This window comes from Rhinatrema bivittatum, chromosome 1 (assembly GCF_901001135.1).
Source record: "Rhinatrema bivittatum chromosome 1, aRhiBiv1.1, whole genome shotgun sequence".
Classification (NCBI taxonomy): domain Eukaryota; kingdom Metazoa; phylum Chordata; class Amphibia; order Gymnophiona; family Rhinatrematidae; genus Rhinatrema; species Rhinatrema bivittatum.
This window is the reverse complement of record NC_042615.1, coordinates 688,957,034-688,969,538: the sequence shown is the minus strand read 5'-3', so window position 1 is coordinate 688,969,538 and position 12,505 is coordinate 688,957,034. Positions and strand designations below refer to the sequence as shown.

General features: G+C 44.9%; 1 protein-coding gene across 1 annotated transcript in view; it reads right to left on the bottom strand.

Annotated features, from left to right (window-relative positions):
- The window catches only part of NSA2 (NSA2 ribosome biogenesis factor), a 63,512-nt gene that overhangs the window by 21,394 nt on the left and 29,613 nt on the right, over positions 1–12,505 (bottom strand). Inside the window, exon 3 of the mRNA XM_029575035.1 lies at positions 8,659–8,809. Within this exon, the coding sequence (XP_029430895.1) occupies positions 8,659–8,809 (151 nt within the window). The remainder of the gene's footprint in view (positions 1–8,658; positions 8,810–12,505) is intronic.

Genomic DNA, 12,505 nt, shown 5'->3' with positions numbered 1-12,505 from the left:
CCACTAGAAGCTCCGTCTTCAGTCTTCTCTCTAATCCTAAACTAATCTTATTTTACTTTAACTCACAAACTGCAGGTTTGCACCTCTGCCATCTGCTGGAGACAAACATACTGAGGGTCTGCAGGTGGCACTCTCGGATATGTAGCAGTGCCTCAAAGTTTTGTTCTCTGCCTCCATCTGCTGGTAGGGATACATATACCCACTTGTTTGGACTGATCTGGGGTACGAACAGGAATTAGATTTATAGGGAAGTGAACAGAGGACATGCAGGGTGTACTATTCATGCTAGGGTACATCTAATTCTTGGGATCACTGAACCTTTGGGTTGTGGAAACAGGCTACAGCTCTATAAATAGTGGGTAATGAATAGTTGAATAATTAAAGGTTTAATTTGAATAGGAGTTTATACTGTGGCTATTGGTATTTATTTAAAATCATTCTACCCCCTTTAATTTACTGATACTATTGACAGGATAGAAAACATGCTTTATGAAGAATATCCTTCCTTTACAAACATTGTTTGAAGGTGTAGGGAGTAGGATAAAGTTACTTTCTACAGGATTACTGATTGTAAGATCAATTAATTCAGGAAACACAAATTATACTGGAATGGATTCTGGAGCATTAGATATGGTTTTTTTTAAAGAAACTTGGGTTAGACTGAATGAGAATGAACTAATCTGGTGTAATCATGCCCTGAGGATTTCTTATTTTAAACAAAGAGGGATTGGGAAAGTCAGGAGGAGGATTGTTCTTATTTACTGGTCGAACCTAGATATTAAGCTAGATCAAGAACCTCCTCTGCAATCAGAATGCTTAGCAATTAAGTTAGGAGGAGTGGAACTGCTCCATTTTTTTAAATTAGTCTACTAGTGCCCAAACTCAAATCAAGCAGTGTGCTTAGAGTGGAGAACCTTCTGGGTTTAATGGCTAATCTTTATCTAATAGCCAATGGTTTTTTTGTTGGTTTTTTTTTTTTGGGGGGGGGGGGGGGGGGTGTGATTTCAATGTTCATTGTGATGCTCCAAAAACCAAGGCGGCTAAATATATTGTTTCATGTATGATGGACTGTATGCAGCAGCCATATTTATTAAGCAATTGGAGGATGACCAATCTGTATCATTATTCAGCGAGAACTTCATTGTTTTTCAGACAAGATAAAGAAAATTCAAGACTCATTTGCTCAGAAAGGCATAGCAGATCCGAGTGTTGAAAGTGCTAGACTGAGGATTGATGAGAAAGATGGATTAGAACTAACACAAAAACATAAGAAGTGGCCATACTGACTCAGACTGAGAGTGGCTAATCTAGGATACAAGCACCAAGCAATTACCGAAACATCAACTAGATGCCATGCTACCAATGCTGGTAATAAGCAGTGGCTATTCACTAAATCAACTTGGCTAATAGCAATTTATGAACTTCTCCACCAGGAACTTGTCCAAACCTCTTAAATCCAGCTAAGCTAACTGCCTTAACCACATCCTCTGGCAACGAATTCCACAGCTTAACTGTGCATTGTCTGAAAAATAATTTTTTCTGATTTGTTTTAAATGTAGAAATTACTTATCTGATAATTTCATTTTCCTTAGTGTAGACAGATGGACTCAGGACTAATGGGTTATATGCTCCCCTGACAGCAGATGGAGACGGAGTAAGGTTTCAAAGCTGATGTCACCTTAGACACACCCTTGCAGTGACCTCAGCCCTTCAGTATTCTCTTCAAAAGCCATTGTGGACATATTATTGAAAAACTTGATTAAAATTTGATTACAACTTGATTCAAAACTTGATTAAAAACAGATAACCGTAACTGTACTCAACCAAACAAATGCTCAATCCCAGCAAGATTATAGGGATTGGGCAACGGTTTACTCGTAACCTCTTGGAATAGATATTCATTTCACAGACGATTCCTTGGTACTGTTCTTGGGCAGCCGTGGGAGGGATGCTGAGTCCATCTGTCTACACTAAGGAAAACTAAATTATCAGGTAAGTAATTTCTCCATTTCCTAGCGTGTAGCCCGATGGATTCAAGATTAATGGGATGTACAAAACCTACTCTCGATCAGGGCGGGAGGCTGCCCGTGGTTCGGTTAGCACTTCCCTAGCAAAGGCTGCATCCTCTCGGGCCTGAACTTCCAGGCGATAGAACCTGGAGAAGGTATGTAAGGAGGACTATGTCACCGCTTGGCAGATGTCAACAGGAGACAGCAGCTTAGCTTCCGCCCAGGATACTGCCTAAGCACTAGTGGAATGAGCTTTAACCTGAAAGGGTAATGGCTTTCCTGTCTCTACATAAGCTCCTGTGACCACCACTTTGATCCAGTGAGCTATGGTAGCCCGCAAAGCTGGTTCATCCTGTCTCCTTCCACCATGAAGAACAAACGGTCTGTCTTGCACACTGATGCTGAAAGTTCCAAACACCGCATCAAAACCTACTGACGTTTAAATGGCGGAGGAGGCGGTATTCTTCCATGACCTTGTGCCTATCTAGGAACGGCAATGAAATGGTCTGATTCATATGAAACTCTGAGACTATCTTGGGAAAGAAGGATGGAATGCTTCGAAGTTGTAACGCTTCTGGGGTCATCCGGTGGAATGGTTCCCTACACGACAATGATGCAACGAGCATATGACCACCAGGAACACCGTTTTCAGGCTTAACAGGCATAAGGACAGACTGCATAGTGGCGGAAAGGAGGGCCCTGCCAAAAACTCCAATACTAGATAAAGAGTCCACAAAGGAACCAGCCACCGTAGGGGTGGCCAGAGGTGCTTTACCCCTTTTAGAAAACGGGCCATGCGTGTATGTGCCGATAGAGGGGTTCCATTCACCTCGCCTCTGAAACAGGAGAGAACCGCTACCCAGACTTTCAAGGAGTTAAGGGACAATCCTTTATTCAAGCTGCCCTGTAAAAATTCCAGAACTGGAGGGATTTTGGCCATCCGAGGGGCAACACAGTGTTCCTCGCACCAGGCCTCAAATATTCTCAGATCCGCACATACGCTAAGGACGTCAAGAACTTCCGCACTTGGAGCAAGTTGGTAATTACTGCCGCTGAATATTCCCCCTTCATGAGGCAAGCCCTCTCAAAAGCCAAACCATAAGCAAAATCAAGCCGTATCCTCATGAAGGACCGGACCTTTTTGGAGCAGGTCCCTGTGCAGTGGGAGGCACTGAGGGGGTATCCACCAGAAGTCTCCGCTTGTCTGCATACCACGGGCGCCTGGGCCAATCCAGAGCCACTAGGAGGTCTAATCCCCTGTGGCGCTTGATCCTGAGAATGACCCTGCCCAGCAGTGGCCACGGAGGGAAGATGTATAGTAAGTCCTCTTCTGACCGGGTGTGAACAAGGGTGTCGATCCCCAGAGGCCACCGATTTCTTCTGTGACTGAACAACTGGGAAACCTTTGCATATATGTGGCCAGCAGGTCAATGGACAGGAGGTCCCCAGCGATCTACCAGCAGCTGAAAGGCTCTGGCTGAAATGCCTATTCTCCTGGATCCAGACTCTCCCTGCTTAGAAAGTCTGTTCAGACGTTATCTTTTCCTGCAATGTGGGAGGCTGAGATCATCTGTAGATTTAATTCTGGCCATTCCATAAGGAGATCTATCTTCTGAGACACTTGCTAGCTCTTGGTTCCTCCCTGGCGGTTGATGTAGGCTACCGTTGTGTTGTCCAACATCACTTGGACCACCTGACCCAGGAGTAATTGGCTGAACTGTAGACACGCCAATCTGACTGCCTGGGCTTCCAGGCGGTTTCTGTTCCAGAGGGTTTCTTCCTTGGTCCAACATCCCTGGGCCATCAGTTCCTGACAGTGAGCTGCCCAACCCTGGAGGCTCGCATCTGTCATGAGGACCAGACAGTTCAGCAGGGACAGATTTACAGCCTTGCCCAGATGAGCTTCCTGAAGCCACCACTCGAGTCAATAACATACATCTATCGGTAGGTGGAGGCAAATCTAATAGTCTTGAGACAGCGGGTTCCAACGTGACAGCAGGGAGCATTTAAGTAGCCTCATGTGTACCCTCGCCCTCAGTACTACCTCCAGGGTTACCACCATCAAACCGAGGACCTGAAGATAGCTCCACACCTTGGGGCAAATCGTGTTAGTCAACCGTTGCACACGGGATATCAACTTCCTTATCCATGAAGGCTGGAGGAAGACCTTACCCTGCTTGGTGGAGAACCGGACTCCCAGGTATTCCAAGGACTGGGAGGGCTTGAGGCTGCTTTTGTCCACATTTACGACCCAACCAAGCTCCTGAAGCAGGAACATCACCCTGCTGGTCACCCGGAGATTCGCTTCCCATGACTTCGCACAGATCAATTAGTCGTCCAAATACGTGTGCACCAGGATTCCCTCTTTCCTCAGTGCTGCCGCTACGACCAACATAATCTTAGAAAATGTTCTGGGGGCGGTGGCCAGGCAGAAGGGCAGCACCCAGAACTGATAATGGCGGCCCAGTTCCGCAAAGAGCAAGAAACGCTGATGATCTGCCAGATTGGAATATGAAGATAGGCCTCGGAGAGGTCCAGGGAACTCTCCCGGTTGTAGGGCCATTATCATGGAGTGCAGAGATTCCATGCAGAAATTAATGGTTGACACTTTTGAGGACCAGGATGGGGTGAAATGAATCCTCCTTCTTGGATACGATGAAATAGAAGGAATAACGCACCATATTTTCCTGGGATGCAGGTATTGGAATTATAGCCCTCAATTTGAGGAGCCTTATCATGGTAGACTCCACTGCCTGCTTCCTGTGCTGGGAGTGGCAAGGAGACATCATGAAAATGTCCCGAGGAGTGCTGCGAAATTCCAATGTGTATACTTCTCGTATGACATCCAGTACCCATTTATCCAACACGATCGACCCACTGCTGGCAGAAGAGGGATAGTCAATCCCTTATCTCCTTGTTCCGTGGATGGGTTGGCAAAACTTCATTGGGCAGTTTGGGCCGAACCTGCCCCTTTCTTGGGCTGTCGGCTCTGAAAGGACTGAGACCTCCCTGAGGACTGAGGCCTCTGAAATGTCGAGTTTCTGTAGGGCCAAAAGCGGTAGGTGCCCCTGGTGAGGGGCGTTGTGACTGCCTTCTCTTATCTTCCGGTAGCCAGGGCACTGGAGATTCACCTCACTTACTGGCCAGCTTTTCCAATTCACTTTCGAAAAGGAGTGATCTCTTAAAGGGCATCTTTGTGAGGTTTGACAGAGGTCGTGTCTGCTGAACAATTTCTGGCCGCTATCACTGAGGCCAATCCTCTGGCCGAGGTACGGACTAGTTCAGAACTTGCATCAGCTAAAAAGGCAGCAGCAGGCTCTATAGCTTCTCTGTAATACGCCCGGAGTCATCCATCTCTCTAAAGAGGAGCAGGCATGAGCGAGCCACCAGGGAACAGCAGGAAGCAATCTGTAAGGTCATTGCTGTGCATCAAAGGCTTGTTTAAGGATGGACTTCATTCACCTATCATGCACATTCTCTAAGGCCGTTCCTCCCTCCACTGGGATAGTTGTTCACTTTGAAACAGCACAGACAAGCACATTCACTTTAGGGAAGCACAGGCGTTCTCTCGCCACTGGATCCAGTGGGTACAGAGCTTCTAATGCTTGACCACCTTTAAAACTCGCTTCAAGGGCGTTTCAGGTCAATCAATTCCTGGATGGCTTCCAGTACCGGAAAACAGCAAGAGGCTTTCAGGTCAATCAACTCCTGGATGGCTTCCAGTACCGGAAAACAGCAAGAGGCTTTCCGTAGAGACACCAGAATGGGATTCTTCTTAGGTTCCGTCACAGAGTCTGCCCCAGGAACTCAAGCATCTTCAGAGTCTGGGAAACCAGGGCCGGCAGTTCGTCTCTTTGGGAAAAAACGTAACATGGTCCAATATGGTTCTAAACCTGAAGGGATTTCTCCATTTTCCAAGGAATCTGGATCCTCTTCTTTGTCCGTGTTGTCAGAGTCCCTGCCAGGAACACCTTGGTGAGGCGAGTCATGACTCGAGGTCTGCTGATAGGTCTGGGAAAGGGAGGCTTTACCGGCTGTGGTTCCATCTGGACAGGGGCAAGTAAAGCAGACTGCACCTGTATGAAGGCTTTAAGGCCTTGAAAAAATTCCACCCAAGAGAAGGCTAGCCCAGGGAGGACTGGAGTAGGTGCTGCTGAATTTCCTTCTGCTAAGGAGGACCCAGCCCCGGGATTATTCAGTTAAGTTTGTGGCTGACCCATCCTCAGAATGGAAAGAACCGGGCTTGGTAAAATCTGAGGAGGTCAACTCTCCCTGGGCCTCCTCTCACAGTGCTGATATAAGTAAGAATCTAGGTCAGACTGAGTAGTCCTAATATGGCAAGCAGCCAGAGAGAATGGTGCTTATGTTTCTTTTCTGCCAGAGTCATTAGAGACGGCAGCTGCGAATTTAGCCAGCTCGCGCTTGAACAGTGTGTGCACACAAATTTCGGGCATCTAAGCAAGCTGCAGTGAGGCGCACGCACAACCCGTATGCTCAGGAATACTGTACCCTAGTAGTTGTGTGCGTAGACTGTGCGCAAAGTTGTGCACATACTTATGCATGCGACGTTGTGTGCGCAATTGTGCGCACAGCGTGTGCGAAGAGCCGGCTCGCACCACGCATACCAAACGCTGCGTGGAGGGCAACATAAGGCACACAAAACTGCGTGCAAGACTGCGCCGACATGGCCTACCATGCGGTGTGCTGACCAAGCTTGAAGCAGGGCCTAGCCCACTCGGGAGCCGCTCAACCTGCTTGGATGCCCACTTCCCTTTACAGCAACGGATTGAGAACGATGTTGGTACGGCACGCCGAGCAAGGAGACCGAAGAAGTCCTCCCAAAACCCGCCAACGTCTCTAAACGGGAAATTCCTCTTCTTTGGTTTTTTTTTTTTTTTTTGCTTACATGGGCTTAGCGCTTACTGGCTGAGTACAGAGACTATCTCCGGCTGTGGGGGGAGAGGGCTTTGTCTGTCACCACCGCGCTCTGCTTCCTGCACCCGCTGCCTTTCAGCTGCTTCAGGATCAAAGTCCATACCGGGAACCAGCTACTGGACCAAGGCACACTTCTGAGGGATCTTGAAAATCGGCTCAGGAATTCTCAACTGGGGGAGGGACCATTAAGTATCATCACAGAAGAGCGGGGCTCAGTCTCTCTCCAATTTAAAGGTAAAATTTCTTCTTCTAAAGAGTACGGCGATCCCGATAGGGAAAGCATGTCCAAATCTGCCAGGAGATGGAGAGATACTGAAGGGCTGACGTCACTGCAGGAGTGTATCTAAGGTGACATCAGCTTTGAAATCTGACTGTCTCCATCTGCTAGCAGGGCAGAATATAACTAATTAGTCCAGAGTCCATCTGGCTACACGCTAGGAAATGTGCTACTTGCTAACTTCATGGAGTGCCCCCTAGTCCTATTATCTGAAAGAGTAAACAAATGATTCACATTTACCAGTTCTAGTCATCATGATTTTCTAGACCTCCATTATATCCCCCCTCAGCAGTCTTCTCCAAGCTGAATGGCCCTATATCTTTTTTGAGATGCGGTGATCAGAACTGAACACAACCCAAGATGCAGTCTCACCATGGAGAGAAACAGTGGCATTAACACATTCTCAGTTTTATTCACCATTCCTTTCCTAAAAATTCCTAACATTGTTTGCTTTTTTGACCGCCACAGCTCACTGAACTGATGATTTCAATGTACTGTCCACTATGATGCCTAGATCTTTTGCGTGGTAACTCCCAACATGAAACCTAACATAATGCAACTACAACATGGGTTATTTTTCCCTATATGCATCACCTTGCATTTACCCACATTAAATTTCACCTGCCATTTGGACACCCAATCTTCCAGTCTTGCAAGGTCCTCTTGTAATTTCTCACTATGTGCTTGTGATTTAACTACTCTGAATAATTTTGTGTCATCTACAAATTTGGTTACGTCACTCCTTGTTCCCCTTAATAAGCACCAGTCCAGGTACAGATCCCCGAGGCACTCTGCTGTTTAGCTCTCTCCACTGAGAAAACTGACTAATTCTACTCTCCGTTTCCTGTCTTTTAACCAGTTTGCAATCCACAAAAGTACATTGCCTCCTATCCCATGACTTTTTTATTTTTTTAGCAGCCTCTCATGGGGGACTTTGTCAAACGCCTTCTGAAAATCCAAATACACTTCGTCTACCAGCTCACCTTTATTAACCCCTTCCAAAAAAGAAATGTAGCAGATTTGTAAAGCAAGACTTCCTTTGGGTAAATCCATGCTGGTTAGTTGAGTTTAATAATTATTTTGCAGGAGTTCTTGGTGTATGTTATTGTTTTGCAGACTGTCATTTAGCATGGTATATATTTGGATAAATTGTTTTAAAATTATTTACTCATGTCATCTAATATGTGATTTTTATGTTTTCTGTTTGTTTTACATTTTTTATGTATATCTAAATTGTACCCCACCATGAAACATGGATATGAGCGGGTAACAATTTTTTCATATAAACAAATAAATTAGGGCCATGGGGATGCTATTGTACTGCTCTGGGCGGGGAGAAGTGCATAGTCTGGCTCTTTGGCAATAGTGAAGGACTGCAACCTGATAAGATTACAGTTGTATGTAAAACTGGACTCCATGCATTCCTTTGTTACTTACAGCTTTCTCCTTCCGCTTTTGTTTAATCATGTTGGAGAGGACTTTGGCTCGGGACTGCCCCTCTCGGTCCAGCAGGTATGCTGGCACTGCACCTTCCGGGGTCTTCTCGTCGTTCTTTTGTTTGGTGTTTCTCTTTTCGTGCATCTTGATTCTAAAGCAACAACAACAAAAAAACCAAAAAACAGTTGGCAAACATAGGAGGTAATTTTCAAAAGGATTTATGCATGTAAATGAGCTTTTGAAAATTGCTCCTTTTATGTGCATAACTCCTTTGAAACTTCTATAGGACTGAATTTTCAAAAGGTTTTACATGCACAAAAGGCTTTTGAAAATGGCTACTTTTATGTGCATGCAAGAGTCCCGTAATATATATATATTTTTTTAAATTTTTTTTTATATACCGGCATTCGCGATGGGAGTCGCATCATATTAAGGACTTTATCAACTGCTCTATTACTGCAGGCAGTGTCCCAGACCCACTCAAACTGGCCATAGTCAAGCCCCTCCTGAAAAAACCCACCCTCGACCCCACAGACCCTGCCAATTACCGTCCAATTTCCAATCTCCCATTCTTATCCAAAGTCCTAGAGAGGGTTATTAACAAACAACTAACGGAGTTTTTAGAAGACCACAATGTCCTCCACACTCAACAGTTCGGTTTCCGCAAAGACCGAAGCACCGAAACCTTACTACTAGCCATGACAGACACCATACTTAAAGGTATGGACCATGGAAACTCGTACCTACTCGCCCTACTAGACATCTCAGCTGCTTACGACACTGTCAACCATCAGATACTAATGACCCGCCTAACAGAAATAGGCATCGCCGACACAGCCCTCTCATGGCTCTCCTCCTACCTCACACACAGGGAGTATCTAGTTAAATCGACAAGCACGAATCCTCACACATACCTATCACGCAAGGCGTACCCCAAGGATCATCCTTATCCTCCACCCTATTTAATATTTATCTCATACCCCTTTGCCACCTCCTCTCCAAACTAGGCCTGAAATTCTTCCTGTATGCAGATGACGTGCAGATTCTCATCCCGTTTCAGGGATCCATAAAAGAACCTCTGCAACGCTGGGAATCTTGCCTCGCCACCATAAGCGCCTCACTATCCGAACTCCATCTTGCTCTAAACTCGTCAAAACAGAATTACTCGTCATCTCTAAGCAGCCTGAACATTTCACTCTCCCCATGCAACAGAACACTCCTCAAAATACAACCACAGCCACCCCTCAGACCCAGTTTGTAAGAGATCTGGGAGTCTACATAGACCAACACCTAAGTTTCAAACCCCACATCAAAAACCTACTAAAGGGGGGTTTCTATAAACTTAACATCATAAAAAAACTCAAACCCCTCCTCCACACCCACGATTTCCGCACAGTCGTACAGACCACAATGCTCACAAAAATAGACTATTGCAATTCCCTATTACTAGGACTTCCCGCCACCACCATCAAACCCCTCCAAATTCTGCAAAACTCCATGGCTAGAATCATAACAGGCACACAAAAAAGAGACCACATCACCCCCATACTAAAAGACCTACATTGGTTACCTATCTCCTTCCGCTCACAATACAAAACCCTCACCATCCTTCACAATTCCCTACACAAACATAATCACACCTGGCTAGACGAAATGCCTCGTTACCGTTCCTCCGACCGTCCCACAAGAACAACCCATGCAGGCACTCTACACACCCCATCTCTAAAGGCAGCACATTCTACTCACACCAGAGAGAGAGCCTTTTCCGTCGCTGGCCCCAACCTCTGGAACTCCCTCCCCACCCTCCTACGCCAAGAGACATCCCTGCAAATTTTCAAGAAAGGAGTCAAAACATGGCTATTTCGACAGGCCTATCCTGACACAAACCAAATTTAATCTCTCCCAGCCCCCTCTGCTCGAACTTTCTCCACCCCTCCCTATGCTTTCCCCGCTTCCCCTCACACCACCCATGGATACCCTAGAAGAAACAACATCCCCCTCTACTGCTTAATTTATCCTTTTGATCACGATCGGTTAATGTGTCCTTTTCGTAAGAAATAGTATTTTGTTCTAAGGTTATATTGTTATGTTTTTGTTACTTTATTTTATTCTTTGTACATTGTTTTATTGTATCGCCCACCTGAGTTCTTTGTAAACCGGCATGATGTGCTGCACGAATGTCGGTAAATAAAAGTTAATTAATAAATAAATAAATAAATAAATAAATGTCGGTTTACAATTAACAGGGTGTGACAAGAGGCGAAAAAACTTTGAACATTAACATGTGATAAAAGAAGAAATAGCAGTTACAATAAAACAGGGACATAATGCAACTTGGAATGTAAAGAAAGCGATAGAAAATTAACAATGAGATAAAAGAGTAACAAGGTAATATAATAAAAGCAAAATAAAACCTGCCTATTTAAATGAGAAATAACATTATGGAGTTGTCAAAGTTTATGTTTACCCGGAGGGGAGGTCTAAGTTGATTTGGTTGAGAGAAAGTTCAATTTGTGTCTGGAAAGGCTTTCATAAATAACCAGGTTTTGAGTCTTTTTCTAAATGTAGGAAGGCAGGGTTCCTGTCTCAGTTCTGGTGGGATGGAGTTCCACAAAGTAGGTCCTGCTGCAGAGAAAGCCCTGTCTCTGAGCGTCGTATGGTGAAAGGTTTTGGCAGGTGGAACCTGTAGTGAATCTCTGTAGGACTCTCTGATAGGTCTGGTAGAGGTATGTTTTTTAAATGGTATTTGGAGGTTAAGCGAAGAGAGTTGATGGAATGCTTTGTAGATGGTGGTAATGGACTTGTATAAGATTCTATAGTGCACTGGCAGCCAATGTAAGTCTTTGAGAATCGGAGATATGTGTTCTTTTCTTCTTGTGTTTGTCAAAATTCTGGCCGCCATGTTCTGAACCATCTAGAGAGGTTTAGTATGAGAAGATGGGAGACCTAATAGAATGGAATTGCAATAATCTAACTTAGAGAAGATTATTGATTGCAGAACTGTTCTGTAGTCGTGGAAATGGAAGAGCGGTTTAATTCTTTTAAGACGTGCAGTTTATGAAAGCAGTCTTTAGTAGTTTGATTAATAAAAGATTTAAGATTAACAGATTATCAATAATGGCTCCTAGGTCTCTTACATGTGATGTTTGAAAGCCGGATGGAGGATTTGAGGTGAGGTAGCTGTTTTTGGGGGAAATTATGAGGAGTTCGGTTTTTGCAGAATTTAAGATTAGATTTAGACTGGAGAGGAGGTTGTCAATATTTTGAAGGCAGTTTCCCCAGATTTTAATAGTTTTAATAAGGGATTCTTTGATAGGGATGACAATCTGGATGTCATCTGCGTATAGAAAGTATTTGAGGTTCAGATTGGTTAATAGTTGACATAGGGGTAAGAGGTAAATATTGAAGAGCGTGGGGGAAAGAGAGGAGCCCTGTGGAACTCCCAGCGTGGAAGGATAGAACTGTGATTCTTTGTTATGTATTTTGACTTTGTATCCTCTGTTTCCCAAGAATGATTTGAACCAGGCTAGTGCAGCGCCTGTTATTCCGATGTTCGCTTAGGAGAAGGGAGTGATTCACGGTATCAAAGGCTGCCGATAGGTCAAGGAGTATCAGCAGGTAGGCGTGACCTTTGTCGAGGCCCATGATGAGGTAATCTGTCAGAGATATGAGAAGTGATTCTGTACTTAAGGATTTCCGGAAGCCGTATTGAGTGGGGAATAATATATTGTGGTCTTCGAGGTATTCTGATAATCTGGTGTTGACTAATTTTTCCATAACCTTAGCTATAAAAGGGAGGTTGGAGATAGGGCGGAAGTTGGAGGGCTCTTTAGGATTTAGATTAGGT